Source organism: Vulpes lagopus, chromosome X (genome assembly GCF_018345385.1).
Source record: "Vulpes lagopus strain Blue_001 chromosome X, ASM1834538v1, whole genome shotgun sequence".
Taxonomy (NCBI): domain Eukaryota; kingdom Metazoa; phylum Chordata; class Mammalia; order Carnivora; family Canidae; genus Vulpes; species Vulpes lagopus.
This window is the reverse complement of record NC_054848.1, coordinates 105,547,413-105,566,028: the sequence shown is the minus strand read 5'-3', so window position 1 is coordinate 105,566,028 and position 18,616 is coordinate 105,547,413. Positions and strand designations below refer to the sequence as shown.

At 38.3% G+C, this 18,616-nt stretch overlaps 2 protein-coding genes across 2 annotated transcripts in view; both read left to right on the top strand.

Moving 5' to 3' along the window:
* Positions 1 to 16,231, top strand: part of LOC121482676 (nuclear RNA export factor 3-like) — a 24,776-nt gene extending 8,545 nt beyond the window's left edge. Inside the window, 1 exon segment of the mRNA XM_041740492.1 lies at positions 15,812 to 16,231. Coding sequence (XP_041596426.1) covers positions 15,812 to 16,231 — 420 coding nt within the window.
* LOC121483195 (protein BEX1-like) lies at positions 15,942 to 17,446 on the top strand. The gene is made up of 3 exons (XM_041741539.1): positions 15,942 to 16,015; positions 16,395 to 16,479; positions 16,830 to 17,446. The coding sequence occupies exon 3, from the start codon at positions 16,835 to 16,837 to the stop codon at positions 17,219 to 17,221; it is 387 nt and encodes a 128-aa protein (XP_041597473.1). The 5' UTR covers positions 15,942 to 16,015; positions 16,395 to 16,479; positions 16,830 to 16,834; the 3' UTR covers positions 17,222 to 17,446.
* The last annotated feature ends 1,170 nt before the right edge of the window (positions 17,447 to 18,616 follow it).

The window sequence follows — 18,616 nt, the reverse complement described above, 5'->3', positions numbered from 1 at the left end:
TCTCAAAACAGTTTGTGTATTTTCCCACTCAGGATCCTTGATTCTCTTCTTAATAAATAGTGACATAGCATGTTATGTTGAATCTATGCAAAATCCATTTGAGGCCTGTATTTTGACCACTGGTCCACAGAGAAAGAAAAGGAGAGTCAAAGAGGCTCAGTGACTCTTGGAAAACAGTAAGGGTAGAGGCTCAAAAACTGGACCTCTCTAACGCCCAGGCTATGTGTGTGCCCTGTGGCTGTGTGGCTACCACAGTGGGGCATGTTCTCTCTCACTCTGTCATACCTGGGGATGCTTTTCTGTGCCCCTAGTGTATTAGTCAAATAGTTTTAGGCAGAGAACAGTATTCCTTCTTAGCCATACAAATCTATTCAAATTTAGCAACAATTCCATTTAGGGAAAAACAGCAGTAAAGAGCACAAGAGAACCTGAGGAGAAAAGACTTGTCTTCATATATTACTGACATTGACACATAAAGACATAAGTAGAGAGAAAGGAAACTGTTATTAAAATTGTTAATAAGATCATTAGGAATACCCAAGTAAATATATCAAAAGCTCTGTAAGCATAATAATCTACAAAATAACAACTGCAAATATTGTGATAAGGTAATAAGTGACAAAAGAAAGGTAATGATTGTATTATCAGAGAAATGTGTGTGTGTGTGTGTGTGTGTGTGTGTAAATGCATGGTATCATGCATGTTTTCTGTACTGATGTATTAGTTTCCTAGGACTGCCATAACATTACAATAAAATAAATTAAAATTTAAAATTTCAAAAGTTGATCATCTCACCATTCTGCATGTCCAAAATCAAAATTACGGTGCTAGAAGGGCCATTTTCCTTTGAAGGCTCTTGGAAGAATCCTTTCTTGCCTCTTCCAGCTTTCGGGTTTTCCTGGTGATTTTTCCTGTGTGACAACATAACTCATATCCCTGCCTCCATCATTCCATGGCCACATCTCATCTAAATATCAATTTTTTAGAAGACAGAGACAAGGAAGAGACATAGACAGAGGGAGAAACAGGCTCCTCACAGGGAACCCAATGTGGGACTCCATCCAGGAACTCCAGGATCACATCCTGGGCCAAAGGCGTCTAGATGCTCAACCACTGAGCCACCCAGGAGCCCATAAATATTAATTTTAAAAGTCCCAAATCTCATCATCTAAATCAGGTGTGGGTGAGACTTAAGTTGGGTAAAATTTTTCTCCATCTTGGACCTATAAAACTTGAAAACAAGTTATTTGCTTCCAAAATAAATGGTGGTAAATTCATCTGATATACATTCTCATTTTGAAAGGGAGAACTTGAAAGGATTGAAAAAAAATTGACTATTCCCAAGTAAATTTGAAATTCCAGGAAAGTAAATTCTTATAGGTTTCAACAGCCTGGAATAATCCTCTGTAGCTTGAGGCTCTATTCTATGGGCCCATCACAGTTGCCCTGCGTTCTCTGGACTCTGCCTCTATATCTGTGTCTTTGCCCTCATAATAATTCTATATTTTTCTTGAGGAATGACCCATATTAGCAGCCAAGTAGCTCTATCATCATGTTTCCTACCTTTAGAATCCTAGATGTCTGACAGCCTTCCTTCACTTTGTGCCTCCTTTGTTATCTTCAAGTCAAATTGGCAGTGTTATAAGTCCAAAGTAGTCTAACACTCTTCTTAAAAACCTTGTGAATCTTCCATGTATGACTAGGAAATCCATGCCATCAGACAAGGGGTTTTTCCACAGATATTTACTGGATAACCTCATCTTTATTTCTGGAATCTGCTGAGAAATTGATTGGATCCATTAGCCACACATCTAATGTCTTGAGCAAAGGGTGGTCAACCATAAGCAGCTTTTTTTCCAGAACACACTTAAAATCTTTTGCAACCTAAATATGCTGAGAGGTAACAATTCAATCTTCAATTTAACTCTTTCTTCTCACCTTTTACCGTAAACAGCAAGGAGAAACACTGCTTGGAAATCTCCTCAGCAAAATAAGCAAGTTCATTGTTTAGAAATTCTACTTTACATCCAACAAAACATAATTCAGCCAAGTTTTCTCACATCTTATAACAAAGATTGCCTTTCCTACATTTTCCAATAATATGCTCTTCATTTCTGAGACCTCACCAGAAGCACTGTATTTTCACGAACAGTCTCTTCAAGACCACCTAGGCTTTTTCTGTCATGTACTTCAATTTTTTCCATTTTCTACCCATTTCCCAATTTCAAAGCTATATCCACATTTTTAGGTATTTGTTGTCACAGCCCATCATTCCAGATGCTAGAATCTGTATTAGTTTCCTAGGACTGCCATAACAAAGTACCATGAAGCAGATGTCTTAAAACAATAGAGATTAATTCTCACATTCTGGAAGCCAAGAATCAAAAATCACAGTACCAGCAATGCCATGCTCCATCTAAAGGCTCTAAGGGAAAGTCTCTCTTGCCTCTTCCAGATTCTGGTGGCTGTGGGGTTTCCTTAGCTTGTGGCAGCATAACTCAAGTCTCTGCCTCCAATTCACATGGCCTTCTTCCCTCTAATTTTGTCTTCGCCTTTTCCGTTTTTTTTTTAAATTTATTTAAGGAAATTTGTCATTAGATTTAGAATCCACCTTAATTCAGGCTGCTGTCATTTTGAGATTCCTATCTTAATTACATCTGCAAAGACCTTTCAGATCACCACTTCCTGGGAAGCCTTCATGTTGTTGATTTCTGCAGTTGAGAACCAGAAATCCTCTTAGGTAAGAACATCCCAAGGGTCATGAAGGGCCTGACACCCACAGAAAGTCCAAATGCACTACTTTTTGTTTACTTCATGCCTACTCTCCATTTTCATAACTTTCAATTGGGACTCACTACCCATAGACAGCCAACAGAGGTTGTCATCCTGTTGTACTTTGTGCAAGGTAACTGTTTCTTGCACCAGCTAAAATGAAAGTACTTATCATTTTTTGAGTAATATTTACTGTTTTATACCCACAGAGACAGTCCAAGAGATAGATTGTCATATATAAGCATGTGGGGTACTGAGATTTTGGTGAAAGAACTTCAGATACCATCTATTTAGAGCCATAGTTGACACAATTAACCATGCCAGGATCCCCTAATGTCTCACACCTCTATTGAAATCCCTGCCTCTCCATCCAAAAATCACACACCCACTCAATCAAAATTGGTTAGGTTTGAGGTCACAGGATATGAGTCAGGGCAGAACAGATCCCTTATGGCCCAGTTAATGTCTACCATTGCCAGTTCTAATACCTTTTGTCTTAGGAAGGACATGACTTGGTGCTTTAGGTTGAGAATTAAAATCACAATCCCATTTCTTATTTCATATACTTTTATGACCCCAGTTTTTATCATTTATGTTGTCCATCCCTTTTGTACCAGCAAAAAAATATTGCTTTAAGAGATACCAATTGCCCTTCTACATCATCTTTGGTATGTTCTTTTGGCCAACATTATCCTCTAGGATAAAAACTGAAATAGTTGGATTAGGTTTTTAAATGCATTCTGCCAATCTATGTCTTTTGATAAGGGAGACTAATTTACATTTATATTAAACTTATATTTACATTTAAAGCAATTACTGATAAGGAAGAACTTACTGTTGCCATGTTATTGTTTTCTGTGTGTCTTATAGTTTTTTGTGTGCCTCATTTTCTCCATGATTGCCTTCCTTTGTCCTTAGTTGATTTTTTTTGTAGTGACACACTTTTATTCTCTTATTTCCTTTTTTGTATATCCTATAAATACTTACTCTAGTTACTGTAAACATGATATATAAGATCCAAAGTTTTAACAATCTATTTTAAACCAATAGCAACTTAACTTGAATCACATACAAAACTCTACAACTTTCCAACTGTCTCCTTCCCTCATTTGATGTTATTGATGTCACAAATTATATCTTTATATATTGTGTATCCATTAATATAGATTATGTTTTTGTCTTTTAAATCCTGTAAAAGAGTAAAAAGTAAATTTTCAACCCAAAGTTACAATCATGCTTTTTTTATATTTGCACAAGTAATTTCCTTTTCTACCTTTCCAAACTCTCTCAGTTTGTGTTTCAGAATGTTTTAATTTTCCCTCATATTTGAAGGACACTTGCTGGGCAAAGAATTCACATTGATATGGTTTTTTTCATTCACCATTTTAAATATATTATCATGTTGCCTTCTGGCCTGCAAGTTACTACTAAGAAAACCACTGATAATCGTTTTGAATAAATCTGATGATAGTGGAAATGTTTATTTTATTTTGGATCTTAGATATATAGCATTCATTCTGGCACCATTATCTACAATGCAATTGCAAAATTGTTGTTTTTTTTAAACATTGCCTCACTCTATACACACACATGCAAAAGTGTAATTAGAGCTAATAAACGAGTTCAGTAATGTTTCAGGATACAAGGTCAATATATGAAAATCAGTTATATATCTATACTTGTCAATGAACAATCTGAAAATGAAATTGAGAACACTATTTTATGTACAATAGCATCAAAAGGAATACAATACTGGGGAGCAAATTTAACTAAGAAAGTGCAAGACTTGATATTGAAAACTACAACACACTTGAAAGAAATTTAAAATACTAATAAATGGAAATATGTTCATGTTCATGAATTGGAAGACTTAATTTTTTAGATAAAAATATACTTTGATGTTTTCTATAGATTTAGCACCATCTCTATCAAAATTCCAAGTACCTTCTTTGCAAAAACTGACAATCATATCTTAAAATTCATAATGAAATGCATGAGACACACAGTAGCTAAAACAATCTTAAAAAATCAGAAGACAGGGCAGCCCGGGTGGCTCAGTGGTTTAGCACCACCTTCGGCCCAGGTTGTGATCCTGGAGACCTGGGATCGAGTCTCATGTTGGGCTCCCTGCATGGAGCCTGCTTCTCTCTCTGCCTCTCTCTCTCTTTCTCTCTCTCTCACTCTGTGTCTCTCATGAATAAATAAAATCTTAAAAAAAATAAAAAAAATCAGAAGACATTTATAGATCTTACACTTCTAAATTTCAAATTTTACTACAAAGCAATAGCAATTAAGACAAGTGTGGTACTCACAAAAAGATAGATATATAACAATGGAATAGAATTAAAAGTCCAGAAATAAAACCATGTGACTATTGTCAAAGTATAACACAAAACTCTTAAATATACAGATTAAGTATTTGTGATCTTGAGTTAGGCAGAAGTTTCTTAGGTATCACAACAAAAAAATTACCAACAAAGGAAAAAAGTAAATAATTTGGACTTTATTGAAATTAAAAGCTATTGTGTTTTAAATGGCATGATTTAAGAAGGTGATAAGATAACCCAAACAATGGGCTGAAATATTTGCAAATTATATATATATGATCAGGGATTTCTACCTAGAATATATAAAAACTCTCATATATCAAGAATAATAAAAAGAAAAAATTCAGTTTAAAAATAGGAAATCAGGACAACTACATGCAAAAGAATGAAACTTGACCACTATCTTACACCATACACAAAAATTAACTCAAAATAGATTAAAGACTTGAATATAGGACCTGAAGCCATAAAACATCTAGAAGAAAACACAGGTGGTTAGCTTTTTGACATAGGTCTTTGGCTTTTTAAAAAATCTGACACCAAAACAAGAACAACAAAAGCAAAAATAAACAAGTGGAACTACATCAAGCTAAAAAGCTTCTGAACATCAAAAGAAACCACCAACAAAATGAAAATGCAACCTAACGAATGGAAAAAAAATTTGCAAATCATATACCTGACAAAAGTTTAATATTCAAAATGTATAAAGAACTCATACAACTCAACAGAAAAACAACAAACAATATCATTTAAAATGAGCAGATCTGGGATGCCTGGGTGGCTCAGTTGGTTAAGCCTCTACCTTCGGCTCAGGTCATGATCCCAGGGTCCTAGGATCAGCAGGGAGCCAGCTTCTCCCTCTCCCTCTGCTGCTCCCCTGCTTGTGTTCTCTTGCTCTCTCTGTCAAATAAATAAATAAAATCTTAAAAAAATAAAATAAATAAATAAAATGAGCAGATCTGAATAGATATTTTTCCATAGAAGACATAAATATGGACAACACGTACATGAAAAGATGCTCAACATTATTAATCATCAGGGAAATGGAAACCAAAACCACAATGAGTTATCCCCTCATGCCTGTTAGAACGGCTATTTCAGAAAGATGATAAATAATAAGTGTTGGTGAGGATATGGAGAAAACAGAACTATTGTGCACTGCTGACGGGAATGTAAATTAGTGCAGCCAGTATAGAAACAGTATGGAGGTTCCTCAAAAAATTAAAAATGGAACTACCCTACAATCTGGCAATTCTACTCTGGATATTTATTTAAAGAAATAAAAATATCAACTTTAAAAGATATATGCACCCCCATGTTCATCGCAGCATTATTTACAATACCCAAAACATGGAAGTAACCTGTGTCCATTGATGGATACATGTATAAATGTGTGTATATATACACACACAATATACATACACAATGTAATATTATTCAGGCATAAAAATGGGATTATGCTGTTTGCAAACACATGGATGGACCTTGAAGACATTATGCTAAGTAAAATAAATCAAACAGAGAAAGAAAAATGTTGTATGATCTCTCTTATATATGAACTCTAAAAAGAAATAAAGAAGAAAGCAAGAAGCAAGGAAGCAAACTTTTAGATGCAGAGAACAGATTGGTGGTTACCAGAGGCAGGCAGTAGAGGGTGGGAGAAATAGGCAAAAGGAGTCAAAAGATAAAAAGAAGTGAAAAAGATGGAAAGGTGAAACTGAAGAGTGAGAAAAAAATTATGGAACATCCACACAAAGAGTATTATGCTGTGTATTAGATAGATAATACTTCATTATCTTAGTATAGTAGATTGCTAGTAAATATCAGTAAGTAAAATATGAAAATGGAGAAGTATATGTAACATATGCACTATTTATCCAAAACAGGGGCATACCAAATTTATGTATACATAAATTTTTTATGTATACATAAATTTTTTAAAAATTATTTGCTTACATATATTTATTAAATGAAGAAAAAAGAAATAGGAGTAAGATGAGTAAAGGAAAAGAGGAGTACAGTATTGGGGACTGTTTAAAAAAAAGGCCCAAAATGAAGTTACTTATGTTAGCTAAGCCCCATATGCTCAAACCAAGACTTAAATTACAGGTTTTGTTTGTTTGCTTATTTAGAGAAGGAGAGAGAAGGGGGAGGGGCAGAGGGAGAAGGAGAGAGAACATATTAAGCAGGCTCCATGCTCAGCACAGAGCCCGACACAGGGCTTGATCTCACAACTCTGAGATCATGATCTGAACCGAAATCAAGAGTCAGATGCTTAACCAAGTGAGCCACCCAGGCGCCCCTTAAATTACAGTTTTTGATTTTTCAGAAATTTAATCTTAAGCTACTCAATCAGGAATCACCTAAGTAGCACTAGTTAGGTGTCTGTCTGACATACTCTTGCCATGCTCCAAAGGAAAGTGTTTGCTAGTATGTCTTCCTTGTTCCTGCCACCTCCTGCCTAAAAAAACATTTAATTTTGTACAGTTCCTCAGACCTCCTTTTTGTCTGCTGAATTAAATGCTGCTTGATTCCTGAATAAATGAATACAGTCAATAAGATCCTAAAAATTAATCAGTTGATTTTTTTTAACAGTTTTGGTGGCAGCAATGGGATCTGAGGCAGATTTCCGAGACTTTGGAGACAATGAGAAATAGGCATTGAGACCTGCAAACTCTTTAAGTTCTCTGTCTTTCCCATAATTTCTGAGGACCATGGGTAACTTCTTCTTGATTTGGAGCTCTGCTCACTTTCCATTGAGCTCCTGAGATAATTGACACTTCAGTTCAAAGCCTAGCAGGTCAACCTGAACTAGCAGATGTTTCCACCTAGAATCCAAGTCCTCAGCCCTTGGTTAGTCCACAGTTCCCATTTGTTTGGAGACTGCTGTTTCAGTCGGTAGTTCCACTTTGGGAACTGCTGGTGGTACATACCTAAGGCCTTTTCTTGGTCAGTACCATCTCTATCTCTTTGGTTTCTGCTGGTGCCCAGAGTCCTATTTCCACAGTTTCTGTTAGTTTCTGTTAATATACACATAAGATAAAGTAAGAATAGATCTATGTAAATGAGAATCTCAGAAACCAGGGCCATAAAATTGGTGGGCATGGGTGAGCGATCAAAAGCTGTTAGAGCAGTCATCACCTAAGACTTGTGTTAGAATATGTTGATCATGGAATGAGTTAGATTGACACTAGGTCATCTGAAAACCTCAAGAAAATTTCCAAGCAATGAGATACACTTTCATATGTACAAACCCTAACCCAGCTGCACATCACTCTTAGGTATTAATTTGCCTCCAAGAGACCCAAGGCTTAGCTAAAGAAATGGAATCCTAAAGTTCCAAAGAACTGAACACACCACCTTCCAGCACACCTGCTTATTTTATGTCTAAGAAATTTGGTCCTGGAAGCTGTAGATACTACAGAAAAATGGCAAAATCTTAATAAGGACAACCTAGAATTACAATGGCCATTATGCAGAATGTTCCAATTAGAAAAGATTATTTAAGAAGTGCACTTGAAATTAAGTGTTCCCAAATCAAACAGAATGGGACACCTATTTTAACTGGTATGCAGAAGCCTCCATAAGGTTTCAGCCTCCAGAATCAATAGCTTGATTGAAAATGTTATTACAAATAGCCAGTGAAAAATCAAAGACACAAGAGCTACCTAAAACAAAAGACTATAAGACTGACATGATTCCTACTGCTCCCCTCTATCCTCCTTTACCTAAGTTTTCACAGTATACTAATTCTTTATCTAAATTGTCCTTCTACTTTGAAGAAAGTATTAAACAGTTAACTCTTAAAACCACTTGAGGCTGCAGGTGATCCTCTCCATGTATCTTTTACTCCTTTGTCAAAGATTTAACTAATGGCTATAGTTAATTTCTTAAACCCAGGGAGTATCCTCAAAATTTTTCAGAAGAATTTAGATTCCTCATAAGAGCTTATAATCCTTGGCTGCAAGATCTTTATCAACTTGTGCACACACTGGTAGGACCTGATGAAGTCCAAAAAAGGATGTGGAAGCAGAATGGCAAAACTCTGAGGATGATATTTGAGATCCTTGATCTTCAACATGGTCCCCTTATGGACCAGAAAAAGCTTGTAAAATAGCAAACCATCTTTTAAAAGCTATTCCTAAGGTCATGCTTGCCTTCAATCATTGGCCTATTATTCAAACATGCAAACAAAAGAAAGATGAATCCGTGGCAGACTTTAAAGCTTGTCTGGAAGCTCTCTTTCTATGGCATTCTGGGTTCCATACAATAAGTGATGTTTTCCAACCTGCTCTAGCTGCCTTATTTGAAAATGGATTATCTTCTGAGATTAGTGGGTTAAGAGACAGAAAATAGTATGGAAAGCCACTTGTCTGACTGAATTCATGGTCATTGCTGTGCATTTTGAAAGGATGTTGGAACAAGACTATAAACAAAAGTCCAAGTTATTAGCCTTATAGCTGCAACAGCTCCAAGGCCAGAAGCCCAAAACAACACCTGCACCTCCTCCATTACATCTTCTTAGGAGTTCATCATCAAAACACTAACTCAGGAAGCAGTGTTATTTGAAATCAACTGGGACACTGAAAAAAAGGTTGTCCTCAAAGGTTTTGTGCAAATCCTTCAACATCAACTTAAATGCTTTCATTTCTACCCTCTAAGAAGAGCCCCCATATAGATCTCTTCCAAGATTGACAGGACTGAAGGATTCTCTGGTACACTGCTATCAGTATGTCCCTTAAAATACCAAGAGGAAACTAAAATCAAGATTAATGGAAAATCTTGCCAACGTCTGGTAGATGCTGGAGCTACTTTAAACCCCAGTCTCATAAGACAATAAATCTCTCTGAATAGAGAAGAAACTTCTAATAGTGGAGGTATCTAATAAAATTCAGAGAAAGCCTCTATCTCAATTAGTGCAATTGACTCTGGGACCTTTCACCGAAAAACATTTCTTTTTGCTATGTGACACAGCTCCAGTCAATGTATTAGGTAGAGATCTCCTTTCCAAATTGAAGAGGCTGATATATTTTGCCTCAAACAGAGAGCTTACTTTAGAATTTTCTGACCAAACTGAACCTAATATTTATGTTTCTCACAATCTTTCTTTGATATAGAATAGGAATAATTCTAGGAAATGATCTTTAATTTAATCCAGGTGTTTGAAGATTCATGGGCTAATTCTAACACTAACAATTGGAGAATAGAAAATGGAGAACCTATAAAAGTTCAGATAGACATAATAAACCTCTTCCCAAATCACCTCAATATCCACTACAGCCCAAGGCCATATAGTGCCTCATGCCAGTAATTGCCTATCTTGCCTCTCAGAAGGCTATTGTCTCTTTAAGGGTTGAAACCCAACTATCACTTGCCCTCCATGCTCTTCTAGTGGTGAGTCAGCTGGCTTTTAAAACTCCAGGTTCCAATGGAATACTACTCAGCCATCAGAAACAAGGAATACCCACCATTTGCTTCAACGTGGATAGAATTGGAGGGTATTAAGCTGAGTGAAGTAAGTCAATCAGAGAAGGACAAACATATGGTTCCACTCGTATAGGGAATATAAAAAATAGTGAAAGGGACTAAAAGGGAAAGGAGAGAAAATGAGTGGGAAATATCAGAGATGGTGACAGAACATAAGAGACTCCTAACTCTGGGAAACGAACAAGGGGTAGTGGAAGGGGAGGTGGGCGGGGGAATGGGGTGACTGGATGACCGGCACTGAGGGGGGCACTTGACAGGATGAGCACTGCATCTTATACTATATGTTGGTAAATCGAACTCCAATAAAAAATATACAAATAAAATTAAATATTCATAAGAAACTAATAAAATAAAATAAAATAAAATTGAAACTCTAGTTTCCAAATTCCACTGGTTATACAAACTCACGAATTCATCCCCTCTGGTTTTCAAGGACAGATGTTTGGCGATTTGTTTTCCACCCACCCCCACCCCCAACTCCAGGTATTCCCTGGTGCTTTCCCCTCTCTGTGACTGCAGTTGCCTCCTTCCTGCGGGCAGCTTCCTACCACCGTTTCTGCCCTTCCTAACCTCTTAGATGTGGCTTCTTCTCTACATTTAGTTGTGGAGTTTGTTCTGCCAGTCTTCAGCTTGCTCTCCTGTTTATTTATTTGGCTGTGAGTGATACCTAGTTGTAAACATGGAATGGTGTGAGCTTAGGTCCTTCTACTTTGCCATCTTCCCAAGCTCCAGAAATGGCATTTATTAACAAACTCCACATGCTCTCCAATATCTTCTTAATTCTGAATTGACTCAGCAGTTTTCTGCAATCAGGCTATCCTTCTATGAGAACCTCCTGCTTTTACCACCTAATCTCCATCTTAAACATTGCAACACTCTTAATCTTATAGTTACTACCCTTGCCTGACAAGGGCAAAGCCCATGACTCGGAAGTAATAATGTTGAATTTTAGGACACTGCATCCTGATTTTCGAGATGCCTCTTTGACTAATCCCAATGGAATTTTGTTTGTTGATGGATCATATTGTAAAAATGAAAATCAGAATTTCCAGGCAGGCTATACTGTTACTATCCAGTACGTACTACTTGAGAGGCTAAACTTTCCTAAGCTAAATCAACTTAACAACCAGAGCTCTATATCTTTATCAGAATATGCCAATTATCAAAAGGACATATTATTAATATTTATATTGACAGCCAGTATGCCTTTGGGGCCATCTGTGTTTTGGGGATGTTATAGAAACCAAGGGCTTTCCTTTATATCCACTGAGACTTCAATCAAAAATAGCAAGCAAATGACCTTCTTGCAGCTATTCTCTTACCTTCTGAAACTGTTGTGACCAAAATTGAGGCTCACAGGAAAAGGACTGAAATTAAGTATCAGGGAAATGCCCTGGATGACTTTTGTGCAAAGGCAGCAAGAACAGAAAGTATAAAGGCTTTGGCATATATAGATAAAGTCCATTCCTCTTCTGCAAAAAATAATCTCTTGTTGCCAGACGTTTGTCATCCTGATGTGCTGTGACACGGCAGCAATCTCCTCCTGATTCAGAAAAATCACAGTGTGCAAACAATGGTTGTAAATTCAATGAACAATTGGAGCCATGAGAAACCCAAGATTGTCATTTGTTTTTATTAATACAAACCCCAACTTTTGGTTCTTGCATTCTTTCATCAGACATTATTCAGCTTAAAGGACTCAAATTATGCAAAACACACCACTAGAACAATGAGCAAAGAACACAAACACAATCAAGTTACACACACAAAAAGAATATCTAAAAACCATGGAGAAAGATTCTCAAGTATATTAATGAAATGAAAAATAAGGTGAGATTTTTGTATATTTTATTTTTAAAATAAATTTAATTAATTTAATTTACTAGATTTGCAAAGATGAAAAAGATTGATAATGCTTGGGTTGGTTTTGTGCCTCTGCCACAAAACTCCCCAAAACCTTTGGAATTTCCTAAGAGATACAAGCAATAAAAGTGTGTCTTTTGTTATAATATTTGGTCTTTTGTCACTTCAGAGCCAAAAAACTAAAATGAGTGTCATTGTTACTTATAACAAGTCCCTTTCAACCACAACTGAGTTTATTAATAAGGTGACTTTTGGAAATCCCCTAAAGATATGAGGCTGCTTGCCAGGAGAAACAACCATGATTGGAGGGCTGGAACTTTCCGTCCCACTCCCTGGATTTCCAAGGAGGGGAGATGTGCAGGAAAGATTGAATCAATCCTCAATAGCCAATGATTCAATCAATCATATCTGTGTAATGAAGCCTCATAAAAACTCAAAAAGGATGGGATTCAGAGAGCTTCCAAGTTAGTGAACCACATGCTGCTGTGCAGGGTTGAAAATTCCATGGTGACAGAAGCTCCTTTGTTCAAGATCTCACACTATGTATTTCATTTACCTATTGATTTATATCCTTTGTGATAAATGAGTAATCTAGTGAGTAAACTGGTTTCTGGAGTTCTGTGAGCCTGTCCAACATATTAATCAAACCTAAGGAGGGAGCACAAGTAATAACTTGAAGTTGTTATTGGCATCTGAAGTGGAGGGCAATCTTGCAGGATTGAGCCCTTAAGCTGTAGAATCTGATACTATCTCCAAATACATAGTGTCAGAATTGAATTAACTCAAGTGATATCAGAGAATTGCTTGGTGGTTTGGCAACAAAACACACACATTGGAATGGGAACAGAACTATAACATGAAAAGATGCTCAACATCATTAATTATCTAGGAAATGCCAATCAAAACTATCATGAGATACTACTTCATCTTCACTAATATGACTAGAAGCAAACTTTCAGAAAATAACAAATGTTGATGAGGATGTAGAGATAACAGAATCTTCATATACTGCTGGTAAGAAAGTTTAAAATGATCAACCACTTTGGAAAAACATTTAGCAGTTCCTCAAATGATTAATTGTTTTGTTGCCATGAACTCTGAACACATTGTGCTAAATGAAGAAGTCAATCCCAAAAGAACACATATTATATGATTTAATTTAGGTGAAATATCCAGAATAGGGAAATCTATAGAGACATATTATGTTAATGGTGTCTTGGCTTGAAGAGAATTGTGGAATGGGGAGTGATTAGTGAAGGTGTACTTTTTCAGTTTCTTTTTGATGTACTGAAATGTCCTAAAATTGACTATGGTGATGAATGAACATTTCTTTAAGTATATTAGAAACCATTAAATGTACACTTTAAGTTGGCAGATCTTATGGTATGTAAACTATAGTTCCATACTGCTGTTTTAAAAAGATATGAGAGTCTTAGCCAGATGTGATTATTAATTGATAATTAATAGGAACAATGATGAATAATTAGAGGAACAATGATGAGGGATTCAAGGATAATGCCCAGATTCTGGGTTTGCCAATGGGTGGATACTAGGCAGAAAACAATTGAAAAAGAAGCAGGTCTAAGGTGAAAGTCAAGAGCTAGAAAGAGAGTGAGACAGCATATATAGAGATTTAAAAAAGAATTAATGATTTTATTTATTTGTTCATGAGAGACACAGAAAGAAAGGCAGAGACATAGGCAGAGGGAGAAGCAGGCTCCATGCAGGAGCCCGATGGGGGACTCATCCTAGGACCCCGGGATCATGCCCTGAGCCCAAGGCAGACACTCAAGCACTGAGGCACCCGGTAGTCCTAAGATTTTAAAACTTTTTTAGAGGTGATGAATCATGGCCTCTTTGAGAATCAGCTAAGAAGTTTGGCCCCTCTCCCCAACAGAAATGTGAATATATTACCACCTTCTCACATATACAGATAATATTTGAATATCTGTTCCACAGACTTCTGTGTTGAAAATAACAAGTTTACTCAGGATGGTCAGTAGTCAGTGTTCCTTGGTCTCTGGCATAAATGAGGGAGTACCAGGGTGAGTATAGATTGGCAAATAGTGACCCTACAGCAAGGCCTGGTTCTTCCTGAGTGCCCTGGAGGTGGGGAGGATAGGGTGAGGATCCCAGCAGTCTGCACTTCCTAACCCAGGTTAAAGATAGCAGGAATGTCCCACGGAGTCTTCCACCTGGACAAGGTAACAGAAAGAACAGGCCGACTTGGGAGGCTTTCCCCACAGCAATCAAATCTCTACTGTTCTTGGAATCCTCTACCATAGAGGTATAGAAGAGGTATGAGAACAGAGCCCTGCCCCTACACATCTGTCTGGGAGGTGAGTCACTAGGTGGGAATTTTTTTTGGGGGGTGGGGAATAAAAAAACTAAAAGAATTTACTTAGGTCATTACCTTGATCACTTGTCTACCTGTATTCTTGGATTAAGCAGTCAAGAGCCTGAATGTAGGAAATAAAAGGCCCTTGTATGTGGCATTGGGAAGACAGGCACCTTCCCAATTTCTTGTCAGGGCAGGGACAATCTATCTCTGCATCCCTCAACCTGCCACTGCCTCAGAGCACTTCCCTTTGCTTCGGTATTCAAAATCATCAATAATGGCCATCAAATTTCAGCAGATGGCTTCAGTTGTCAGCAAATACTTTTCCATACATAATGAATGTTATCATAGAATAAAATATAAATGTTTATTAACATATCTTAAAATTTGTTTCAGAAATAGGGGAAACAGTGGATTATTTATATAGAATGACCAAAATCTGACACCTGGATTTCTCTTTGAGCATTTTCAAAACACTGTTCGTGTTTGTTCGTGTTCAGGAAGATTCCCTGTCCCCCAATGCACCCCTCCCCACCTTTTTTCACAAAATATTAAAACAAGGTAAAATGTTCTAAAATGAAGTTTTGTGAAAAATAAAATAAAAAATAAAATAAAATGAAGTTTTGTGGAGCCCAGAGAAAATATTTTCTGTGTGATGCAGAACATAAAAAATGAGTTTCCCCGTGTTGAAGCATGTCTTATAAGAGTGAAACCTCATAATTATGTTTTTTGAGCAATACTTATTTTAAAAAGATAATAAAGAGAAAATTTTAGGAAGCAGATACACAACTAGGGAGAAGAGAAGAAAAAACTGAAAAGACCAAACCAATGCCAAGGCCTTGGGGAGAGGGGGAGGGTGATATGCAGACCTTCCCTGGTACCCAAAGATGGGCAAACCCCAACCGCTAAGCGGTGAGGTCACTAGCTGGCCCTCAGATTGGAGAGTACAAAAACTGAGTGACTGACAAGAAGGTGAGCGTCGTGGCCCAGTGCACAAACCCACAGAGGGGTAGTTGGTACATAGGGGACGTGGGGGTCAGGGTCCATTAGAGCTCCAGAGGCAGTGGAGTGGGAGGGGAGAGAGCTCATCCGTGACGCGGGGCGCTCACGTGACGTGGAGCTGCAGAGCGACGCAGCCTTCGGTGCAGTCGTCACTCCCGTCTGGGTACCAGCTCCCAGCTGTTCTGCGCCCGGCGGGCTGGCGTCAGTCCCGAGGAAAGCGGAGCAGGTAAGGGCTCCGGGGCCGGTGCGCGAGGCCAGGGCGGCGGCGGTCCGCCTACTTTCGAAGCCGGCTCATTGGATCAGCGCAGCAGCTTTCTTCACCCTCCGCATTCTTGGGAACATCCGTAGTGGCCCCCTGGGGTGGGGGTGCGGGGGCGGCCAGAGGGCAGCAGAGCAACTAAGAGCGACTGGAAATCACCCCCGAGTACCTGCAGGAAAATAGTGAACCTCCCGGGCGGGGTGGGGGGACGCTAGGGTTGAGAGCCGGAGATGGGGATTAGGGGGGCGGCCAGGGGGGCCCGGGACCCGGAAGGGACCAGGTGGTGGCAGGTCGGCGCCAAACGCTTCGCAACACTCCCCACTCCCTCCACGCTGGCCCTTTGCAGGACTGCGGGCCTAGGTGTCAAGTGACGAGGCGGCGCCCACACGGCGAGAATCGGGAGAAGGAGGAGACAGCAAGGATAGGCCCAGGTCGGTGCGGGGGACAGAGTGGGGGTCGGGTGCAGAGCCGAGTTTGAGACCCCCTCCCATCTACGTCATCCCCTGTCCCCCATCCTCCATTTTGGTGACTGTAGAAGCCTGGGGATGGAACTGTAGGAAAATGGTGGGTTTGGAGGGAGGTAAGACAGAGAAGAGAGAGAAGGGGGAGGGTCCGAACTGGAGGCCCCCTAGAGGGCGCACAAGGCTTTTCAGGTAGGAAAATGAAATTTTTAAAAACCGTTGATATCCAGGGCTCTGAAAGATGAGCAGTAAGGCTTCTGTCCTCGGTGCTGACCTGTCCACCAAAAACTCAACCCCTTCTTTTATCTTTTGTCTCCTAGGAGCAATGGCGTCCCAAGAGGAACACGCAGTAAAAAATCTCAACATGGAAAATACTGACCAGGAAAATAAAAAATATGAAGAAAAGGAGCAAAATACTAATAACGGAGAGCCCTTGGCCCTCCCTTTGGAAACTGGTGAATATTGTGTGCCTCGAGTAAATCGTAGGCGGTTCCGTGTTAGGCAGCCCATCCTGCAGTATAGGTGGGATGTGTTTCAGAGGCTTGAAGAGCCACAGGGAAGGATGAGAGAAGAGAATATGGAAAAGATTGGGGAGGAGATGAGACAACTCATGCAAAAACTGAAGGAAAAGCAGTTCAGTCATAGTCTACAGGCAGTTAGCACTGACCCTCCTCACCGTGACCATCAGGATGAGTTTTGCCTTATGCCTTGAATCCTGATATTAACCCTGAAATTAATAGGGAGACTCTTGCTTTCTAAACTTAAGTGTTCGTGATATACGTTTGTTGTAAACTTTTTGATGTCACTCATTTCTGATATGTCTATTATTACTTAGAGTTAAATATGTTTTTGACCCAATCTGTAAGATTTTGTTAGCAGGAGAATTTTACCTATTGCATGGAAAGATGCTCATATATTGTGAAACCAATAAAGCAGTTTTAAAAAAGCAACCTCTGTATTTTTACTTCAAATCTTATATTTATGTATTTAGTACATGAAGAAAAAATGCTGAAATTAAATATACCAAAGGATTTATTTAATACAGGGACTCATTTTTGTGAGATGAGTTGATGTGTTTTCTTTTATATTTTCTGTATTTTTAGAAGAAATGGAAACTATTTTTAATGACCTTGAAAGTAGGAGGGTCACATAATAAATAATTGGTTATGAAATTTGGATATTTTAGCCAGAAGAATAAACCCAAGAATTCTTTATAAATTAAGGACTCTGCTTGTTTCACATGACTGCAACAGGATCAGGTATGTGAGCTATGTTTACCTATTTTTGTCCTCATCTCCACCTATTAGGCAAGACCGCCTATGCTCAAATTTTCCTTTCAGATATTTATCAGAGTTTCCAAAGATAACTCTCACCAGTCCAGTATCTTCTTCTGCTGGTCAAGCTGAATTCTGCCTGGCAAGAGGTAGACTCTTAACAAAATACACTTAATAATGATTGAGTTAGGAGCTTTAAGTTCTTGTCTCAGTTCAGTCCCTGAATAAAATAAACTTGGATATGCAGCTTCACCTGAGGAGTATGTGGGAGAATCACCTAAGGAATTTCTTGAAAATCTAGACTCTTGGGGTGCTTGGGTGGATTAGTCAGTTAAGCTCAGGTTTTGGCTCAGGTCATGATCTCAGGGTGGTGAGATTAGTTAGGCATCTTCCATGCTCAGTGAAGAGTCTGCTTGAGATTTTCTCTCTCCCTCTTTCTCTGCCCCCACTCCCACGTTCCTTTATGCTCACTCTCTAGCTCTCTCTCAAGTAAATAAATCTTAAAAAAAAAAGAAATGTAGACTCTTGGTCCTCCCCTAAATCTACTGAATGGAGATCCAGAACTTTAATATTTAGCAAGAAATCCTGGTAATTCTGATGTACATTAATGTCTAAAGGGCTGCTAGGTGTATATATTTATTGTCTCAACTCTTAAATAGGAACCATAATGAAGAACATAGAGGTGAATATCTGAATTCAGTGGAAAGAAGCATTAAAATGTAAAGAGTAAGAAAATTTAAAAGGCCTTTAGATTCACTATATAGAAATTAAAAGTATGTACTCTGAAAAATGGGAATATTGAGCTGCATGTGGTTATTAAGAACTTGAAACAT

Excerpts from the sequence above, each read along its gene's own strand:
- LOC121483195 (XM_041741539.1), top strand. The coding sequence starts at position 16,835 with ATGGCGTCCCAAGAGGAACACGCAGTAAAAAATCTCAACATGGAAAAT.